Source organism: Falco biarmicus, chromosome 1, assembly GCF_023638135.1.
Source record: "Falco biarmicus isolate bFalBia1 chromosome 1, bFalBia1.pri, whole genome shotgun sequence".
Taxonomy (NCBI): Eukaryota; Metazoa; Chordata; class Aves; order Falconiformes; family Falconidae; genus Falco; species Falco biarmicus.
This window is the reverse complement of record NC_079288.1, coordinates 17367788-17387335: the sequence shown is the minus strand read 5'-3', so window position 1 is coordinate 17387335 and position 19548 is coordinate 17367788. Positions and strand designations below refer to the sequence as shown.

At 40.8% G+C, this 19548-nt stretch overlaps 1 protein-coding gene across 1 annotated transcript; it reads left to right on the top strand.

Annotated features, from left to right (window-relative positions):
- The first annotated feature begins 21 nt into the window (after positions 1–21).
- INTS2 (integrator complex subunit 2) lies at positions 22–19535 on the top strand. The gene is made up of 24 exons (XM_056329037.1): positions 22–345; positions 913–1051; positions 1788–1890; positions 2132–2245; positions 2940–3070; positions 3168–3341; positions 3842–4068; positions 4865–4990; positions 5488–5559; positions 5655–5769; positions 6422–6490; positions 6946–7080; positions 7571–7747; positions 8448–8556; positions 9435–9539; positions 10025–10189; positions 10379–10580; positions 11125–11250; positions 12786–12975; positions 13904–14146; positions 15174–15281; positions 16613–16718; positions 16890–17066; positions 17917–19535. The coding sequence occupies exons 1-24, from the start codon at positions 53–55 to the stop codon at positions 18084–18086; spliced, it is 3576 nt and encodes a 1191-aa protein (XP_056185012.1). The 5' UTR covers positions 22–52; the 3' UTR covers positions 18087–19535.
- The last annotated feature ends 13 nt before the right edge of the window (positions 19536–19548 follow it).

Below are 19548 nucleotides of genomic sequence, written 5' to 3'. Positions count from 1 at the left end.
GAAGCGGGGGGGGGTGGGGTGGAGGGGGCCGTGGGCCGGGAGCGCGGCCGCCATGGCGGAGTGCTCCGGCCTGCAGTTCGTCAGCCCCTACGCCTTCGAGGCCATGCAGAAGGTGGACGTGGTGCGCCTGGCGGCGCTGAGCGACCCCGAGCTGCGGCTGCTGCTGCCCTGCCTGGTGCGCATGGCGCTCTGCGCCCCCGCCGACCAGAGCCAGAGCTGGGCGCAGGACAAGAAGCTGATCCTGCGGCTGCTCTCGGGCGTGGAGGCCGTCAACTCCATCGTGGCCTTGCTCTCCGTCGACTTCCACGCCCTGGAGCAGGACGCCAGCAAAGAGCAGCAACTCCGGTACCGCGCGGAACGGCTTCTCCGAGGGGGCCGCGGGCCTGAGGCGGCGGCTGGGGGGGGGACGGAGCAGCCCGGCCTGGGGGAAGGGGCCCTGCCCCTGGCGGGGGGGGTGGAACCAGGCGCTCTGCTAAGCTCCCCCCCCGGCCCAAACTGGGCTGTGGCGCTGCGTCCCGCCATAACGACCTGTCAGCGCCCCCCGGGTTCGGCAGAGCAGCGCCGGGGGGCTGGGGCGGACTGGCTGCCTGGGGGCCCTTCCCGCTGTGCTGCGGGGGGGCAGCGGCGGGGAGTTGCCCGCTTTGGGGGGGCAGGGGTGCGGCTGGCACCCCTCCTCGGGGGGAACAGGTCGGGTGGATGCGCTCGCTTGGCTGCCTGTGCTGCTGGGGAATGGAGGTGCCTGGAATTTGTATGCTGTTATTGAATCGCATTTCGTGATGTGCTACGGGTACAGCAGTCTTCTCCGATCGCTGGCGTGACAGAAGAAATCCCTATGGAATTACTGTCTTCCTTTAACTGATAACGTTTCTCTGTTTGCAGAAACATTAATAGTTGGTTTTAATTGTCTGTTAGGCACAAGCTGGGAGGAGGTAGCGGGGAAAGCATCTTGGTGTCGCAGCTTCAGCATGGGCTGACGCTGGAGTTCGAACACAGCGATTCACCTCGTCGACTTCGTCTTGTACTTAGCGAATTGCTAGCGATTATGAACAAGGTAAACTTCTCTACATCTGGACGGCTGCAAATTTTATGTCGTTGAAAATGTGCTCTGGATAGGTTGGTACCCTGTCTGGTTCTGTTTCTGGTGCTGCTGTTGTGTGTGAGCACTCTTCTCCAGTTCTTACCTGCTTTTTACCAAGCGCTCTTCTCCAGTTCTTACCAAGACTTAAACTGTCCGTGTGATTTAACGGTAGTTTGTGATTAAACTCCTTGTGAACCCAGCTTCCTAGGGGAAGTCTTTCTTCCTCAGAACAAATGAGGGTAATCTTTTCTAATATGATTCAGACTCTATATTCTGTAATATGCTGCACTGTAATGTGATTTTGTAATATATCAGTGCAGAAACCATATTTGAAAGCAAAATTATGACTTTTCTCCGTCAGTTCTTTACTTCTGTTGCACTGCAATATTAGCCACGGTATTTCTTTTACTCTCCCTCCTCACCCCTCCCAGCACTTTATTTTCCTTGGGTAAACTTACTGGTTTTTTAGAACTATCAGCGAGCTATTTTTCTTTCTTCTGGAAAGAAGCAGTGATACCAGCCATATTGGAGGGTTTCCAGTAGTAAACGTCTCTTATTCTAAACACTGTTCTTGCCTGTTCTGTGTTTATAACTGTATGCTTTCGACAGTTTTTAACTTACTCAATCTGCTGCATTTAAAGCCATAAAAGACTGATGAGACAAGCTGTTTCATAAAACCTGTTCAGTGGTGATGAATAATGTCTTGTAGGTGTCAGAATCAAATGGTGAATTTTTTCTGAAATCTTCTGAGCTCTTCGAGAGTCCTGTTTATCTGGAAGAGGCAGCAGATGTTCTCTGCATTTTGCAAGCAGGTGTAGTATTCTGTATTTACAGTGTTTTCTAAACTCTTATGGTTGTAACAAAATAACTTCTGGAGCCTTTGTGGCTGATTTAAGGTTCATCAAAGCTCTCTAGCGCTTTGAAAAAGGAATAGATCATAGACTGCTTTTCCATTCATTGATCTGAGCATGTTATTTAAATGCATATTAAAAGCAAGGTTTTATTTGCTTCCCAGTGAAACACCATGACTTTTAAAACCCCCTTTTTATCCAGAGCTGCCGTCACTATTGCCGATAGTTGATGTGGCTGAAGCTCTGCTGCATGTTAAAAACGGAGCCTGGTTCCTCTGCCTGCTGGTGGCCAATGTTCCCGACAGCTTTAATGAGGGTGAGTTACAGTTTCGTATTGTCTAGCTTACTTTTTCTAAAGGTGTGAAATGATTTCTAGCAGTATAGTTAATTCTGGGTTAAAGTATGTGTGATACACGTTTGAACTGAAGAGCGTTTAGCTTGTGAAATATAATTTGAGTGCATTTATACCCAGAGGTGCTGATGGGCTTCCATGCTCATCGTGTTAATTCCTTTTTTGCAGCCTACTTATGGACTCGTTGTGTGCACGTTGTAGCTTTCCCTGTGTAGGTCGCCTTTGTAAAGGCTGGCTCAGGCACTGAATGCCTGCAGACTATGAACCTGGTCTAGCCTTGCTAATGGGTCTTGTCCCTTAGACTGACAAGTATTATGAGGTGAAAAATGTGTATCTGTGGTGCCTGTTTAGCATCCCTTACCCCTCAATAAGATTTTGGTCTCCAGGGCTGCCAGATGCACAGGTTACATTAGATAGAGTACAAGTAGTAATTGGATGACACATAAATCTGTAACGACCCTGTAATTTCTCTGAGGAGAAAGGCCATTTCCTTGTTCTTATGTAGTGTAATCATGAGTTCTTGCCCAGACAAGGTTTGCGTGGCCCAGCTAATAAATCATCATGAGCTGAACAGAACCGCTTGGCTTTGTGTGTTTATGCTTATGTGGCTTTCTGTTGGAAAGGGCGGGGTTGCTTACACCTCCTGTTGGGTATTTAGTCTGTAGAGGTTTGATTAAGAATGGTGAACGGCAGGATGAGGAAAGTGTTGGAGGCCGTCGTAGAACAGAAGCACTTCGCCACCTGTGTAAAATGAACCCTTCCCAAGCTCTGAGGGTCCGAGGCATGGTGGTAAGTCTGTCGTTGGTCTGTCATGGGAATCGCAATTATGACCCTTATTGGATCTTTAGAGACAGCGAAGATGATTGAGCCTGAGCATTTTGTGTAGGTGGAAGAGTGTCATCTACCAGGTCTTGGTGTGGCTTTGACCTTGGATCACACCAAAAACGAATCCTCAGATGATGGAGTGAGCGACCTGGTGTGTTTCGTGAGTGGTTTGCTACTTGGAACAAATGCGAAGGTTCGAACTTGGTTTGGAACTTTCATCCGAAATGGCCAACAGGTATGAATATCTTCGACTGTTCTGCTTTTAAAAAATACTCCTGCAGCTTATCCTGACTCTTCTGCATGTGGGCACCTGCGTTTGTCTGAATGTATATAAAGCCTGTGGTGTGTTTTGGAGCAGTGGGACCATCAGATCTATAAACGGTGGTCCTGCAGGCAGCCATTTGGTTGTTCCTCTGAGAGACTGTCAGGTGAGGAAACTGGGGAATTGTAAGTTTGCAGTGTTTACCTGGTAAATATGTTTATCCTCAGCGTTCACAATAGGATGTTGCATCTTGACTTGCTTAGTTGTGTTAGTTAAAGCTTGGGTTTGATGTAATAAGGTCACGTGTTGCCTGTTGCCCTGGTACTGAAAATTGTATTTTATAACAATTTCTGCCCCCCTGCCCCCCTTCTTTTTTTTCCTTGATTTCATTGTTACGAAAGCTCTTATGTAATTACATTGTTTGATGGCATGAATTTTACATTGTTGTTCTTATCTTTTAACTTCTTACACAGAGAAAAAGAGATAACATCAGTTCTGTGCTTTGGCAAATGAGGAGGCAGCTGCTCCTGGAGCTCATGGGAATCCTTCCCACGGTTCGCAGCACACACATTGTTGAAGAAGCAGATGTTGATATGGAGCCAAATGTGTCTGTGTATTCAGGACTGAAGGAAGAGCATGTCGTGAAAGCCAGCTCATTGTTACGTCTCTATTGCGCTTTGATGGGAATTGCTGGGCTGAAGTAATGAATGTTTTAAGGCTCTTGTGTTTTTTATTCACTGTCCATCCGTTTAAACAGAGGTTGAGAGCTTTGGGCGCTTTTAACATGAGCTGTCTCTTAGTGCCGTTGTGTCCTTGAAACAGCCTTGGCCGGGTTGGCCAGCTTTAGTGCAGGGGGAGACCCTTCTCACGTGCCAGCTGATGGAAGTTTCTTCTTTATAGTATAGAGAGCAAATGCTACGTCATGCTAAGGTCTGTGGTGACAAGTATGTTTTTTACTTTCCAATACTGTTCTCAGCAGAAAAAAATTGTTACTCCAATAGTAAAGTTATTTATGAACTTTGCTGATTTTTAAAATTTGAAATAAGGCAAGAACTGTAGCGCTCTTTTTAATGCTGCAAAATCAGTTCTGCAGACTTTAAAAGAAGTCAGCCTAAGTGGTTGGAGCCGTGCATAGAGAAGTTAGGTGAAAACTCTAGCAACATGCACCGTATGAGTTTTGAATTTCTGTTCCTTTGCTTTTACTTTTTAGAGAGTGCTAATGTAGCATCTTTATGGATTGTTAGTTTTAATTTTTTTGTACTAATAGGCAGGATTATATCCTGGGGAAGTTTTCTCACTGGTGTTCTCTGCTAACAGATTTTAATATCTTTAAGTTGAAAGAATTACCAGTTAATCTTGATATTAATCTATTTATAGTAATTTCATAAACAGATTAAAAACCAGAGAAAATTTAATCTGTAACTATTATGATGAGATTGGAAATCTCAGCTTTTGAATTAGCAGCGTGGGTTTTGTTCTTTTTCTGTCCTGTTCAGGCCAACTGATGAAGAAGCTGAGCAGCTACTGCAGCTGATGACCAGCCGGCCTCCCGCGACTCCAGCTGGTGTTCGCTTTGTATCTCTTTCCTTTTGTATGCTTCTGGCCTTCTCCACTCTTGTCAGGTACCTCGTGGTAAAGGAGGAGTTTTGTAAAGATGTTGCTGTTCTAGCACTGTTAAGGCAATGACCTCCCCAGAGCTGCACAGTTTGTCTCTCCTAATTCTTCATACAAATCTCCATATGTTGATTGAAGGCTCTTGTGTCTTAGCTTAGTTTGGGGTGGTTTTTGAAGGCTAAAGCAAGCCTTACTAGGCCACTTTTCCATTTAACAAGTTTATGGCTGAGTTCTTTAGAGACCCTGTGCAGAAGAGTAGCGGTGTAGGTGTTTCATGGATGTAGCTTGCTGCTGTGTGCATTCAAGACAGGAAATTGCCTGAGAATGGGACTGGAGTTTGCACTGAATATCGGTGCTTAGTGGCTGTTTAATGCTGAAGTGAAAGTGACAGGATGTCTCCTGGCATAAGATTCCTCAAATACTGGCTTTTCTGCAAGTAATTGTTAGTAAAAGTAGCGGTAGTTGCTGGGAAAAGCATCTTTTATGATTGATTTTTTTTGTGCAGCACCCCAGAACAGGAGCAACTCATGGTAATGTGGCTTAGTTGGATGATAAAGGAAGAAGCTTACTTCGAAAGGTGAGAGCAGGCTTCTTTTGTGTTTAATGATTCCAGTAATCTCACGTGTATTTACGTCCTATTGGAGATTAACTCTTCCTCTTTGTTGTCGTTAGCATTTCTGGTGTGTCTGCTTCTTTTGGAGAGATGCTTCTCTTGGTGGCCATGTATTTCCATAGTAATCAGCTCAGTGCTATCATTGATTTGGTCTGCTCCACCTTGGGAATGAAGGTAAATCTTAAGCTCTTTCTGGCACATGCATTTCTCTGTTAAAATTGACTTTTTACTGTGTATTTATGCTCTTGTATTTAGTTTTGATATGAAGAACTTCGGGTTTTCTAATACACTTAGAGCAAATGTAAAGTTAAAAAATGGGAATTAGTTCCTGTGGAAAAACATCTCGCTATGCGTACCCCTTGATACAAAGTGACGTCACGATGAAAGTATCTCCAAAAAGCGGTGACTTGTTGAAATACATCATTTGCAAATAACTTTTTTAGAGGACTAGTTGAAGTAGTTTCCAAACTGAGCTGCAAACTTCTTATTTTAAATAGAGAAGTATCTATATATATGAGTTAATTTCTGAAAATTACCAAGGGAGACTTGCCTTCGATTTACTATTGTGAAACAGTCTCTCAAATATAAAAGCTAGGTAGGTAGTTTCTAGGCTAAGGAAGACATGGAGTGATGAACTTGTGACATTTGAAAATATTTTTTGTTTACATTGTTTACATTTAAAGTGTAGATGTGAATGTTTTCCTGGTATTCCAGTGAAGACAAGTCGAAAAAGCTTAAAAGTTAGCGGTTCATAAAACAAATTTGCAGCACTTATTTGTAAGAAAGCTAGAACTTAAAATTACAAGTACTTTGTTCTTTGTTTCAGATTGTCATTAAGCCCAGCTCACTCAGCAGAATGAAGACAATCTTCACACAGGAGATTTTCACTGAACAGGTATTTTAAGCCTAGGTTGTCTTTCCCCTCTGCCCCCCTTTTTTAAATTTTCTTTCTTTTTTTCCTTCTTCTGTAATTGTTTCACTTTGACCTACAAGAAGAATCCAAGCCCTGCTGGTACTGAAGAGCCTTGGTTCTTTCTTTTTGTACTCTGTTCTGATTATGCTTTTTGAACACTTAGCTTTTTTGAATAATGAGGCAGCAAAGGAGAAAACTTGTCCACCATGACATTAGTTTTTGCAGTAGCAGGAAATTGTTCGTGATGTAGTATTTGTGCTACGGTTTTACGAATACTGTATTAAGCTACGTGAAAATGTTCTTCAGCTTCCAAAAAACCCAAAAATAAGGAAATGCCACAAAGAAAGTAGCTGTGCAACTTTGTCACCTCGTGCTTGTGCATTGTGGTAAGTTGAATATTTGTGGTATTTGTCTTGTTAATTATAACTTTCTTTTAGGTTGTTACAGCCCATGCAGTTCGCGTGCCTGTTACAGGCAATCTCAGTGCCAACATTACGGGGTTTTTACCTATTCACTGCATTTACCAGCTTTTAAAAAGTCGATCATTCACCAAGCACAAAGTATCTATTAAGGTATGTCCTTAATTTTATTTCTGTTTGTAATTTTGAATGTTGAATAGGTTTTGCAAGCTGTTTTTTTGGTTGAATTATAGGAACAGAATTCTTGATTAATCTTACAGCCTAGTACCATGTAATTTAATAAGGAATGGTGTATTAAGTTAAGGTACCTGGTTTTAGCTCCATAATCCAGACACGACAATTTAGTGAAGTTAAAAATAATATGAAAGTTATCTCTCTTCCCCCTGTCTACGCTTAATAAAATCATAGTCAGAATGATATTTCCAGCCAGGACAAGTTTTATTGGTGGGTCTGGACAGAGCAGGGTCCAGGATACAGAGTTTATCACCAAGCCCAACTCGGAACTGGTATTACACCTTCCAAAGACAAAGCCTTATTCAGCTACATCATTTTTTGTAACTAGTTAACAGGGGATGTACATGCAGACAAAAAGAATTGCCTTCCAGCTTCGAAGTGGAACTTGCAGTGGCATGTTTTTTTCTAGGACTGGATCTATCGGCAGCTCTGTGAAACCACCACTCCACTCCATCCTCAGTTGCTTCCCCTTATTGATGTCTACATTAACTCTATTCTTAATCCTGCTTCTAAATCCAACCCAGAGGCCACAAATCAGCCTGTCACGGAACAGGAGATACTGAATGTTTTTCAAGGACTTTCTGGGGTAAATAACTTTTTTGCTTCATTTGTGTACTTTAATGCGACCCTGTGGTTTGCTATTTGGTATATATGCTTGATGCAGATTCTGTAAGTTGCCTCACTTTTTGTCTTTAACGCCTGTATAGTAAACTGCCTCCTACAGTTGTGGTCATGTGTTTCAAAGTGAATCTTGTTAGTGCTACTCAGATTTTTAGGAGGATTGCTAGTTGTCCCTGGTTTGCCCTTTTCCTTGGGAACTCACCGCCTCATGCTGTTCGAAATGCAAAGAAAGCGCTCTGTGGATTGAGAAGTGGAGGTGTTTATGTAGGATCTGCATAATTTTTGTATTGACTTGATCTTGTTGGATAAAAATACTATTTAACTGAAGCACTCTAGCTGTTTCTGAAAGAAGCATTTTCATTTTGATAGAAGTATGAGAATGGCCACTTGACATGTGTGGAATGAGTGGCAAGCATTGACTTGTATTGGAATCCTGGGATTACTCCTTATTAGTGTCCCAAGATACCAAAATACATTTTATGTTTGAAGTTTTTTTTTTTTTTTTAAAAAAAAGGAAAGTTCCCTGCAGCTTTCAGCTTGGACCTCCTGTGGCTTGATATTTTTATACAAGGCCTTACCTTTCTTCGTATTCTCAGGTAAATCCAAATTTTTGTTCTCAAGAATCAGGAATGCAACATGACCTTTGTATGTGGTTTTATGTACAGGGAGAAAATACTCGTCTTAATCAGCGATACAGCATCACAACGCAATTGCTTGTCCTCTACTATGTCCTGTCGTACGAAGAAGCACTTCTGGCAAGCACAAAGATACTAGGTATGTGTATCACTGCATCAGTGGAAAACAGATTAACTGAAAAGTAGATGCAAAACAGTAATCAAAATTCATGTTGCTGTCAGATTCAAGCACAGCATAAGAAGTTTAGATTATTGTAATAAATACAGCATTGGTATGGAAATTCAGGACATAAAAGTTTCTCCTAAAACTCTGTAGTTGAACCATTTGCTTTCCAGATTAAAAAAGGTCCAAGGTGGCCAAAAAGTTACCAGAAATGTGTATGACCTTCTAATAAGTACAGCAGCAATTAACAAATTTTAAAAGAATGTTGTGTAGTTTATTGACAGAGTGTAATTTCAGTGAAAATACGGTGTCTGTATCTGGTGGCTGTTTTCACGTGCCCTTTTTAGGGTGCAGCTTCCAGCATTCAGCAACGCTGTTTTCTTCATGCTATTCAAGCAAGTCTGAGATAGTGTAAAATCAGTTACAGTTCTTCCTGCATTTATAACATCCACCTCACTGCGGGGTGTTGTGTGTGACAACAGTTTAAATTCCATGTACCAACTGATAATTGGGTTTTTTATGAATAAAAAACCTTGAATAAAGAAAATGCAGATTTGGGCTTTGATCTCAGAATCAGTTGGATTTGGTCAAAGGTAGTGTGGAGATCCTGCGAACAAATCAGAAAACGCCAGGAAGATCTGTAAATGGAAATGTTCACAGAAACGGTTTCCTGAAGAGCTTAATTTAGTACTTTTAAGAGGAATGAGGTCTGTTATTGGGGATTTTATCTGTTTAGCTGGATAGAGAGCAATATAGAGACAAGTGCTTTGCATTTTCTTTATTGATTCAGTTGGGGAAATAATTTTTTCCAACTGTAACTGTTAGACATGGTTGCTTGTCCTGTTCCCCTACAGCTGCCATGCAAAAAAAACCCAAGTCTTACTCCTCAGCATTAATGGATCAGATTCCAATCAAGTACCTCATCCGGCAGGCACAAGGACTGCAGCAGGAACTGGGAGGTATATCTGTGTGTGGAAGCCTGATGTGCGTGAAGAAGGCAGACGAAGGGGGCTTTTTAGTTCTGTGGCTGTCCTCTGTTTCGTAGTGTGCCTGCCTTTCCCATCCTTTGAAAATCTGTTGGTAGGGACTAGTGGGATTTACAGATATGTTTGAAGAGTAATAGTGAAAGTTTGAGAAAGGCAGTTCTTTTTAGAGTGGGTCTTGCCTATCTAGCATAGGTTATAGAATAGGAATTGGCTGAGAATTTTTAATTATTCCAGACAGAGTTTAAGAGTTAGTTACTGTAGGGTCCTCCCACCTTTCCAAAAGGTAACTTTTCCTTTCTGTTGGTGTTAGAATATCGGGCTGTAAACATGCAAGCTCTTTGAACTTCTTGGCAGTGATTCAGTTAAGGTCTGTCGTTGAAACGGTAGGCGCAAATACATTCAGATGACAGACGTAGCTACTCAAATCTAAGATGTATACTTTCTTAATCCCCCTAAAGGTTTGCATTCTGCACTGTTACGCCTTCTTGCAACTAACTATCCGCACCTCTGCATTGTGGACGACTGGATCTGTGAGGAACAGATCACGGGCACTGATGCCTTGCTGAGGAGGATGCTTCTTACAAACATTGCAAAGAATCACTCTCCCAAACAGCTCCAAGAAGGTAAAGAACTTCATTTGAACTAAACAGCGTTCTTTCCAAATTGGTTGGCATATAGTGGATTTGAAAGAGTGTAGCCATTTAATTCATTTGATCATACTGCATTTATATCATGAAAATTTTCTGCTGCCAAGTCAGAAAAAAATGTCAAAAATGCAGTTTTACCAAGATGCCATTGTCTTTATTTTATAGCATTTTCCATGCTGCCTGGAAATCATACCCAGCTGATGCAGATCTTAGAACATTTAACACTTCTGTCAGCTGGTGAATTGATCCCGTACGCAGAAGTATTGACATGCAATATGTATCGCTTGCTGAATGCTGGAGTCCCTCGGGGGATTCTTCAGACTGTCAATAAACTTTGGATGGTTCTTAACACTGTGATGCCAAGAAGGTAGGCTCAAAGTACTGCTGAGCTTGTTGCTGCAGGTAGGTGGAATGCCACTTTCTGTTTCAAAAATAATGACACAATGCCTGTAGGAAATTGGAGGCTGTGACTGAGTAGAATGTGTTGGAGTTGCATTCCATTTTGCTTTGTTGAATTTTTTGAACTTTGCCTTTAAAAGGAGAGTGCTTCTTGTTCTCAGGGGAAAGGAAGTCACGAGTGCACTTAAAATATAGGAGGATGGTTTTAGGGTTTATATCGTTTATGACAGATTACTGATGAACACAAACTCGCTGTGGTAAGAACATGCCTTTTCAGAGGAAGTGGATGCTCTGTTGCAGTGAAAACAGGTTGCTTGCTATAGTTTCAGTGAATGTAAGTTAACTGTATCTTGGTTAACTTCAGGGGCTGCAAATGAAGTATAGGGTTTTTGCTGCTCGATAGGCCTGGAAGAATAGAGCGAACTGAGAGAAGTGAGTGTCCAGATGCTTATGTGATCCCTTTTGTTTTACGGATTATCTATTAGAAAACCATAAAAATAATCTCATTTTAGGTTGTGGGTGATGACTGTTAATGCTCTGCAGCCTTCCGGAAAAATAGTCCGACAGCAGAAATACACTCAGAATGATCTGATGATTGATCCTTTGATCGTACTAAGATGCGATCAGAGAGTCCATAGGTAAGTGTCTCCCTCCTTTAGCTTTTTATGTGCTGTGGTACTTAGATTAATACATAGTGAATGCTAAACGGAAAAGTGTCTCACAGAAAACTTCTAAAAGCTTTCAGCACTTCAAAATGTATTTTCAAACTAATGGTATGAGCTTGTAAATTCCGTCTTTTTTGTATTAAGCTTAGTCTGGGGACTGAGTGAGCCATGCGTGCTGATTCAGCATGTCATGCTGTCTACTGGACAGCCTTACACCCAGTTCTGTATTGGAAACTTTGGGATTTGTACATAGTTCGTCCATTTTAGATTTGTATGTGTGTGATTTTTGTTCTACATAGACATTGCAGCGTGCTTAAAATGGCTGCTGCCACATGGTGGTGGTGGGGGTTGAGGTTGTAGCTGTAATACCCTTCCATTTCACCCTGTCTTTTGCCATCCCTCCTGGGCCTGCAGGTGTTCCATCTTTTTGGGTAACAGTTTCTGCCAGTGGGTGCTTGATGCGTGTGACAGAGTTGGATTTACTTAATTTCCCAAGAAAGTGTTTCAGTAGTACTTGGAAATTAGTTCCTCTAGATGTCAGTGATGACAGAGGAGGATGTGTAATGCTGCTCTGTGCCTCTGACGCAGAACAATAAGCTGAGAATTTCAGTAGTGAAAATGATCATAATCGATTGTAATGGACCAGCTTTTAAGGAGAATACAAAATAATGCAAACAGTAAGTCAAAATTTGTAAATTATAGCTTTGCTTTTTCATAGTAACGAACAAAATTGCATCTGTTATTCTAAAAAGATACAGTTAATCATTTTAAACATACTTTAGCCCCTAGCTTTATTCCTTGTGTATTCTTCTTCATGTTTTCTGTCAGTTGTGGTTTATTTCCCTCCTTTTTTATTATCCTTTTGTTCATAATAAATGCTGAACAGTCAATTTGATTTGTTTTTCATATTCTTGTTTGTATTCTGTTCCCCCTTGCCTTTAGCAATTGAGCCATGAATCCAATTTTCATTTGAGTTGCTACAACTCTGCTAGACCTCAAGTTTCTGTTGATGACATCTTTAATCCCCAACCCGTAGGTGAAATATTTAAATGTATGTCCCTTCAGCCCTGGATGCAAATTGAAAAATCCTACATTTCTAAAACTAGGGAGATTTGTAATGCAATGTGATTTGCAAACTATCATCTTAGTATTGTGGAAGTAGTTCAGAGCTTGTCTGCCTTACTTGTCCCTGTCATTCAGAGAATTATTTTTCCTTATTTCACGTATAGGTGACCTGTTTTGGGTTTCCTTTGTTCCTCAGAAATCAGTCTCTCCAGCAGTTCCTTGGTTTTGTGGAGCGAATGCATCCGTGGGTGTGCCTGAGAGGAGCAGGGCTGAATGGCAGGGCAGCAGAAGGGGTTGTGACCTTTAGTATTTTGCCATGTTAGGGAAAAGAGCTTTAGCATGAACCAGACTACAGCAAAAGGAGCCTTTGAGGATGCTTTTAGTTTGTTCATATTGTTCTGCCTACTGAAATGCCTTTGTTTTATCACGTATTCCCATATCAGGAGTCCTCCTCTGATGGATATAACTTTGCACATGTTGAACGGATATCTTCTGGCTTCAAAAGCTTACCTCAATTCTCACCTGAAAGAAACAGCAGAGCAGGACATTAGGCCATCGCAAAACAATACCATGGGTCCAGAGGCCCCAGAGGTTACAAGGGAAGAATTAAAAAATGCATTGCTTGCTGCTCAGGTAAGGGGGAAGAAATGGCTATTAAATGATGCAAGGAAAGACAATGATAAAACAGAATTGCAGAAACAGGAAATTAAAAAAGGAGACCTTTTTACTTCTTTTTTTACTGGCTTCTGTTACCATGAAAACAGCCTCTGTATTCAGATGGTTAAAGTATTTTCTGGTCTGAAGTGTTCTGTTGGTTAACTGCCTTGTAAGTGTTTTTTTCTGTTAGTTAGTATAGAAGAGTTCTGCTTACTAACCCTTTTGCCTCGTCGCTTCTGTTATCCAGAAACTTTTCCTGTACTTGGATTTGGAGCAGTAAAACATGAATAAATGTGACAGATTTATGCATAATCTTTTGAGCTATGTTATTTAAGAGAAGCAGCAAGCATTGTAAAGTGTGAGGCTGAAGAATGGTTAACTTAGCTTGATGTTACGGAAATTCTTGACTAACCCTGTTTCACAGACAGTCTCTTCTTGCTTCTGTCTGGAAGAATGTCACATATATAGTCCCTATTAGAAGATGATTTTTTAATTAATAGGAAGTTTTATATTTAAATGAGTAGTGTTGTCTTCTCTGAATACTGTGAATTACATGACCATGTGCATATTTTCTCCAATCTGGATGCTTTAAGGCACAATGGCATGTTTATTTTGAAACAGTATGAGATTCCATTGAATTCATACTTTTTATCTGTGATTATGATTATCTGTTGCATTTAAGCTTTTTTTCACTTCTCAGATGAAGTGTTGGGGGTTTTGTAATGTTCTACAGGATTTGTGATTCTTGAACTGAGTTGTTTTTAAATCTATACATAAAAAAAATCTATAGCTAGAAGTTCTAGCCACCTGACAGTTTTCCCTTTCTTAAATTGTCATTACTTCGTATTTGATTTCTTTGATCTCATTGGGGTTTTTAATGTGTGTTCTGTTGTTTTCTTCACAGGACAGTGCTGCTGTGCAGATTCTTCTAGAGATCTGCTTACCTACAGAAGAAGAAAAAGCCCAGAGCAGTAACACCCACAGCCTGCTAAAGACTGTTCATAGTACCACAGACCCAAAGAGTCCTGAGCTAGAAGAAGAAGATAGCTTGCTGTGTAATCTTCGAGAGGTCCAGTGTCTCATCTGCTGTCTGCTGCATCAGATGTACATAGCTGATCCCAACATAGTCAAACTAGTTCATTTCCAGGTCTGCTTTGCACTATTTTAGTTCTTTTCATGGTTCCTCTGGTTAAGAAAGAGCCAAATGAAGTGGTCAGAGCATACTGAATGCTGCTGCTGTGTTCCTCAGAAATTATACTGTCCCACTTTTCTGCTTCCCGTCTTGTCAAATCGGCGGTACCTACATTTCCTCCACGCTTCAGTGCTTGGACTCTGTGTTGTAGCCCAGAAGGGAGCACCTAAACTAAGTCTGTTCCTCATCGTTAAACACATGCTTTGTTTGTGCCTGTGCCCTTTTGTATGCCAAAAGACTTTGTCCATTCTAGGCCAAGGAAAACTGGCTTAATCATCTTATAATTACTTGTTCCACATCTTTTATGGGTTACTTTTTTCTGGCCATGTTTTTAAGTCAGTATACCCATTATTCAAAACTGTAATTTGGCTTCAAATGTAAACATCTTATCTTTCCTTTCTGGTAGGCCACAGTTTATCTCTTTATAGAGTGGAAGGAGAAAGGTTGTCCCTGCCAAAGCAGCTGTACACCTTCAAAAAAAGAAGAGGGGAAAGCGAGCAAATTTTTTAATATAAATGCATTTTTATTGTGTGTCGAATTGCTCATTGCCAGATGGCAGTCTCTTTAAAAGCAGTTAATTTGCCTTGACCTGGAACTGATTATGTGCTAAAAAAGTCATAACAGTGCAGTTGTGAAATAAGCAAGTTGGGGCCTGCGGTGAAGTCTGGAACATGGGAAGGACACAGAAGGAAAGGGTCACTGCAGTCTCATTTAGTCTGGGGAGTGGAGGGAGAGTTTCTGTGCAAATCGTACATGAAGTATTGAGGATAAAGAACCGATGCAGACCCTGGGTTTGTCACCCAGCTTGCCCCTTGTTACCTTGGGATACAAGCCTGTTGCTTATAATTCTGAACAAAAGAGATTTACAAGTATATTGGTTTTGAAAAAAGCATGAACACAGATTTAATTTAAAGTCTTAATTGAAGCAGAATTTTTAAAACACCTTTGAAACATTGACAGATCTGTATTCTTAATCACACAGGGTTATCCATGTGAACTTCTGGCACTGACAGTGGCGGGGATTCCGTCAATGCACATCTGTCTGGATTTCATACCGGAGCTCATTGCCCAGCCTGAACTTGAAAAGCAGGTACTGTACAGTCATCTAATTTGAGAATCACTGTAAACCATTAAACCTGATGAATTATTGGTTAAGGGGAGAAAATAAAAAGATCACTAAAAAAAGTCCTGTTCTAACTTGCCTGGGATTTTGAGGCAATATCTGGAGCACTTTTACCTTAAATTAAAAGCCCAGCCTTTAGATCCTCTTCAGATCACAGCTCTTGTAACACATCTCTGTACACTTGCTTAGGAAATACTCATGAATTTCAATATTACCTTCAAGAACATGAACAAAAGCGCTTTTCAGTAACGACTTTCATTCATTCTTTGTGTTGAGTATAAGTCGGTTGGCAAAGTTTTACTTACTTAGTTTTCATCTGATACTTTATAGCTACAGGAACTTCTCTGAAGATTTAGGTTTTGAAAACCTTTTTTGCAAAGATATTCTGTAGAACAGATGAAGCAGCCTTAAAATAAAAATTTTTTTCATTCTCATGAGAAGCTTGACTACCGAGTCTCTTTCCAGGGAATATTACTGCTGTTTCTTGAAGCAAGCTTGGGAAAAAACTATAAGGCATGAATTTCTAAGTCAGTTTAGATTTCTCCTTTGCCAGTTGTCTTACCAGGTCCTTCCCTGGTCTTAACTGCAAGAGCAAAAGCAAGCTTTTGCAAACTTGCAAAAGCAAGAGCAAAGAATGACACGTGCAGCTTTCCTCAAAGTTAGACTGTTTCAGTCTGGAGAGTCATCGTTTCTTCTTACTACAGGCTCGGCAAAGGGAGAGTCAGGAGATTGATTTGAAATTTTTCACCAATATTTTTTAAGGTCTTCTCATGATGATTATGAAAAAAAATGGCAAATAATCATTACTATTACTTCCTAAAGCAATTTGTAGACCCCGATTTAGTATACTGTGGCAAGGGGAGATAACGTATTTTGCTGGTTGTAGGTAACTGAAATTTGTTGGGCTAAAGACTCCTGTTCCTGCATCAGGCCATTTTTGTAGTTGCTCTTATTTAATCCCTTCTCAAATACTAAGTTACTGCAAGGGTTATATTGTAAATCATGTGTTTCTTTGTTGCTCATCATTAATTTGGAACAAACAGTGTCTGTGGGGGAGATTTTGAAATACTAACACTCATACTTCGATTAATGTTAAATACTTGTGGGGTTTTTTCTTCATGTCAGCAGAAAAAATTCAGAGTAACTATTATTAAGGCTTGTCAGGCTTTAGTTTCCTCATTGGTAAAATAGAGACTATTTACTAACTCATAAGTTACGTGAAGAGCTTTGGCTAGAAAGTGCAAAGCAATCTGTAACTTTATTGCTTATTCCTATTTTGCCTTTCATCTACTTAACAGATATTTGCCATCCAGTTACTGTCATTTTTGTGTATCCAGTACGCACTACCTAAATCTCTCAGCGTGGCTCGTTTAGCTATCAATGTGATGGGGACCCTACTCACAGGTAAGCACTCCAGCAACCCCTGCGTGCATGGTTGTGCAAGTTAGAATTATTTGTCTAGGTTGAATGTGTCTAAATGCCGCTGTGTTAATTGTGATTGTAGAAGTACAACAATTCTTGACAGGATTTTTATAATAATTCCTTTTTACTTAACCATTTCCTTTTCCTTCATAGTTTTAACCCAGTCGAAGCGCTATACCTTTTTTATGCCAACCCTGCCTTGTTTGGTGTCATTCTGTCAAGCCTTTCCTCCTTTGTATGAGGATATTATGTCTCTGCTGATACAAATAGGACAAGTTTGTGCCTCTGATGTTGCTACACAGACAAGAGACTTCGACCCAATTATTACACGTAAGTCCAGTACTTTGCATTTCAAAAGTAGCGTCATGGTCCAGGGAGAATATTATGTTAGTGTTTCAAAAGTTTGAGTGTAGTTGGAATGCAGTATGAATTTACTGCTGTTGTCCTGTAATGTAGAAGGAATAGGGAGGGGTGGGTTTACTGGATTGGAGGAGAGAGTTTAGAGGCTACAGGGGCTGAAAGTACCCCTTTTATTAAACATCGTACTCCCTTCCATTTATTTCCTTGCTTGTATCATTCCAAGATGTATCCCTGCGTGCAGGTGTTGTGTGTAGGATTTGGAATTGCAGTCTAAGGATTAAAGACGTGAGTAAAGGCCACTGGCTTCTGAGAACGCAAGGATGGTTCCACCCCTCAGCTGAGGCGTAATGGCCACGTAAATCTTCCTAATCTGTCAGAAATGCAGTCACATGAGCTACCTGAAGTCTTACCCATGACATAGTATGGTTGGATAAATATGTAGTGACTGTGTGAACATGGATTAACTGTTTAAGTGTACCAGTTGATCTTGAGCATGTTTTTGTGTGTCTTTTTTTGTCAAGAGACAAATGCTCCATTCATGTGATACAGGGTTCCCTGATGCTATCTATGCTAGGATATTTATGTCAAAAGAAGTAAAAGGGAATATAAAAATCCCCAAATGAGTCAGACATAGGTGAATGAAAAGGAATGTTGTAGTGTCTCTAGAAATAATTTGTGGAGTTAGGTCTGGTGCATGAAGTAGTGATGGCTCAAATTTGCAGTTTCATAGCACACGTGTTTGTGTGTTATGGGTGTGGTATAACAAGTTTTAAAAATTATTTATTTTCATGTGCTCTTCGTCTTCTACTTAATTTTCTAGGTCTCCAGCAACTAAAGGAGAAACCACATGAAATGTCAGGACTTTGTACAGATTCATCTAACAAAAGTTGTTCAAGGGACATTGCAAGCGTGGACCCCGATGTTCAGTTATGCCAGTGTGTTGAAAATACTATCATTGATATAATTAACATGAGTGTAAGTGGAGTTTAGGAAAAAGGCAAATGAAATTGTACTGTAGCTAGTCCCATGGTCTGTGGTGCCTGAATTTTGAGAAAGCTGCAGAAGTGGACTGAGGAAGCAGAGCACAAGGAGTCCAAGGTTTTCATTTATTCAATCTAGTTATGGCTGAAAAGAAAATTCATTAAAGAGGCAAATGTTGCTTCCAGTGAAAACTTTTGAGGCTGATGGTGTCAGTAAATAATTTCCAGTGAAACTGAGCATGATTTTCAGGCTTGCTCGGTGTCTGAAGTGATACAGCAACACACCCAAAAGAGTTTTGTAACACTCTTGAAAAGTGAATACTTAATTTGTTGAGCAAACAGTAAAATGATGGGTCAGAAAAATTTGAGATTGAAGCGTTTTGCTTAAGTTAAATGAACTATTGTTCCAGAGCCTTGCAGAGCAAGAGGAAATAAAACACTCCAAGGAAGACTTGAAAAAGTGTAAGTAACTTGCAGCATCACATTGAGTACTAAGAAAATAGTTTATTTTTTTTTAATTTGTGTTTCAAACCATTGGTCACAGTTTCAGTTCATGAGATCGGGACCTTCGTTTAAAGATCAGCCAGCCTTTGTTAAAAGTTGGAAACTGGTTTAAAAGTTTCTTGAAAAGAAAGAACTAGTACTACAAAATGAGCTGAATAAAGGTGCTTTTTAAAGAGTATGTATTTTTCACACAGCTCAGATGGTTTAGTGTATTTTAACATCACTTAGTAGAAATGAGAAAGACTTCAAGAAACAAGTGAAAGATATCTCAGTTGTCATCAGGATAGGATTAAAAAAAGAAATTAGTGTTTGGGGTGACTGGCAGAAGGTAGATTTCTTTATAATGAAAGGAATGGCAGGTGTCAGCCCTACGGAAGCGGCTACGTGCAGCTGAGCGCAGGAGAAGGCCGAACCCTTGGTGCCTCATGCAGCTGGTGGCAGTTTGATGGGGCGCAGCCAGGAGCCCAGCAGGGTGGCATGGCGGGGGGCACGGCGCCGTGTGCGGCAGAGGAAGAAAGCCGAGGTTTGGCTGCTGTGCCAGAAGCAAGCACAGTATTCAACACGCATGGGTCACTAAATTGTCAGTCCAGCCCTTACTATTCCCTTCAGTGACAGCAGCCAGGGTCCTTAAATAAATAAATACGTTATTTTTTTTATTAAAACCAGTTTCTATTCCAGAAATAATGGTCTGATCTTTAGCGTGGTCTTGAGAAAGACTTGCATAGCTGAGCTTCCACCCGTGCTGGGCAGGGATGGATGAGGGAGAACACAGAATTGCCAGACACTGACCGGCTCTGTGCTCACCAGCACGCCATAGCCAGTCGGCTGTGCCGTTGTGCTCATCTTGATGTAAAGTGTGTAAATAATATAAATGTATTTTTTTTCTTTGTTCTAAGTGTAATTTTGTATGCTGTAGTGGTATTGAAATAAAAAAAAAACCTCATGTGTGACTTAATATAGGCAACTCC

Excerpts from the sequence above, each read along its gene's own strand:
- INTS2 (XM_056329037.1), top strand. The coding sequence starts at position 53 with ATGGCGGAGTGCTCCGGCCTGCAGTTCGTCAGCCCCTACGCCTTCGAG. Across the intron at positions 14,147-15,173 it reads TCAAACTAGTTCATTTCCAG|GGTTATCCATGTGAACTTCT; the intron begins GTCTGCTTTGCA and ends TTAATCACACAG. Across the intron at positions 17,067-17,916 it reads CTTCGACCCAATTATTACAC|GTCTCCAGCAACTAAAGGAG; the intron begins GTAAGTCCAGTA and ends TTAATTTTCTAG.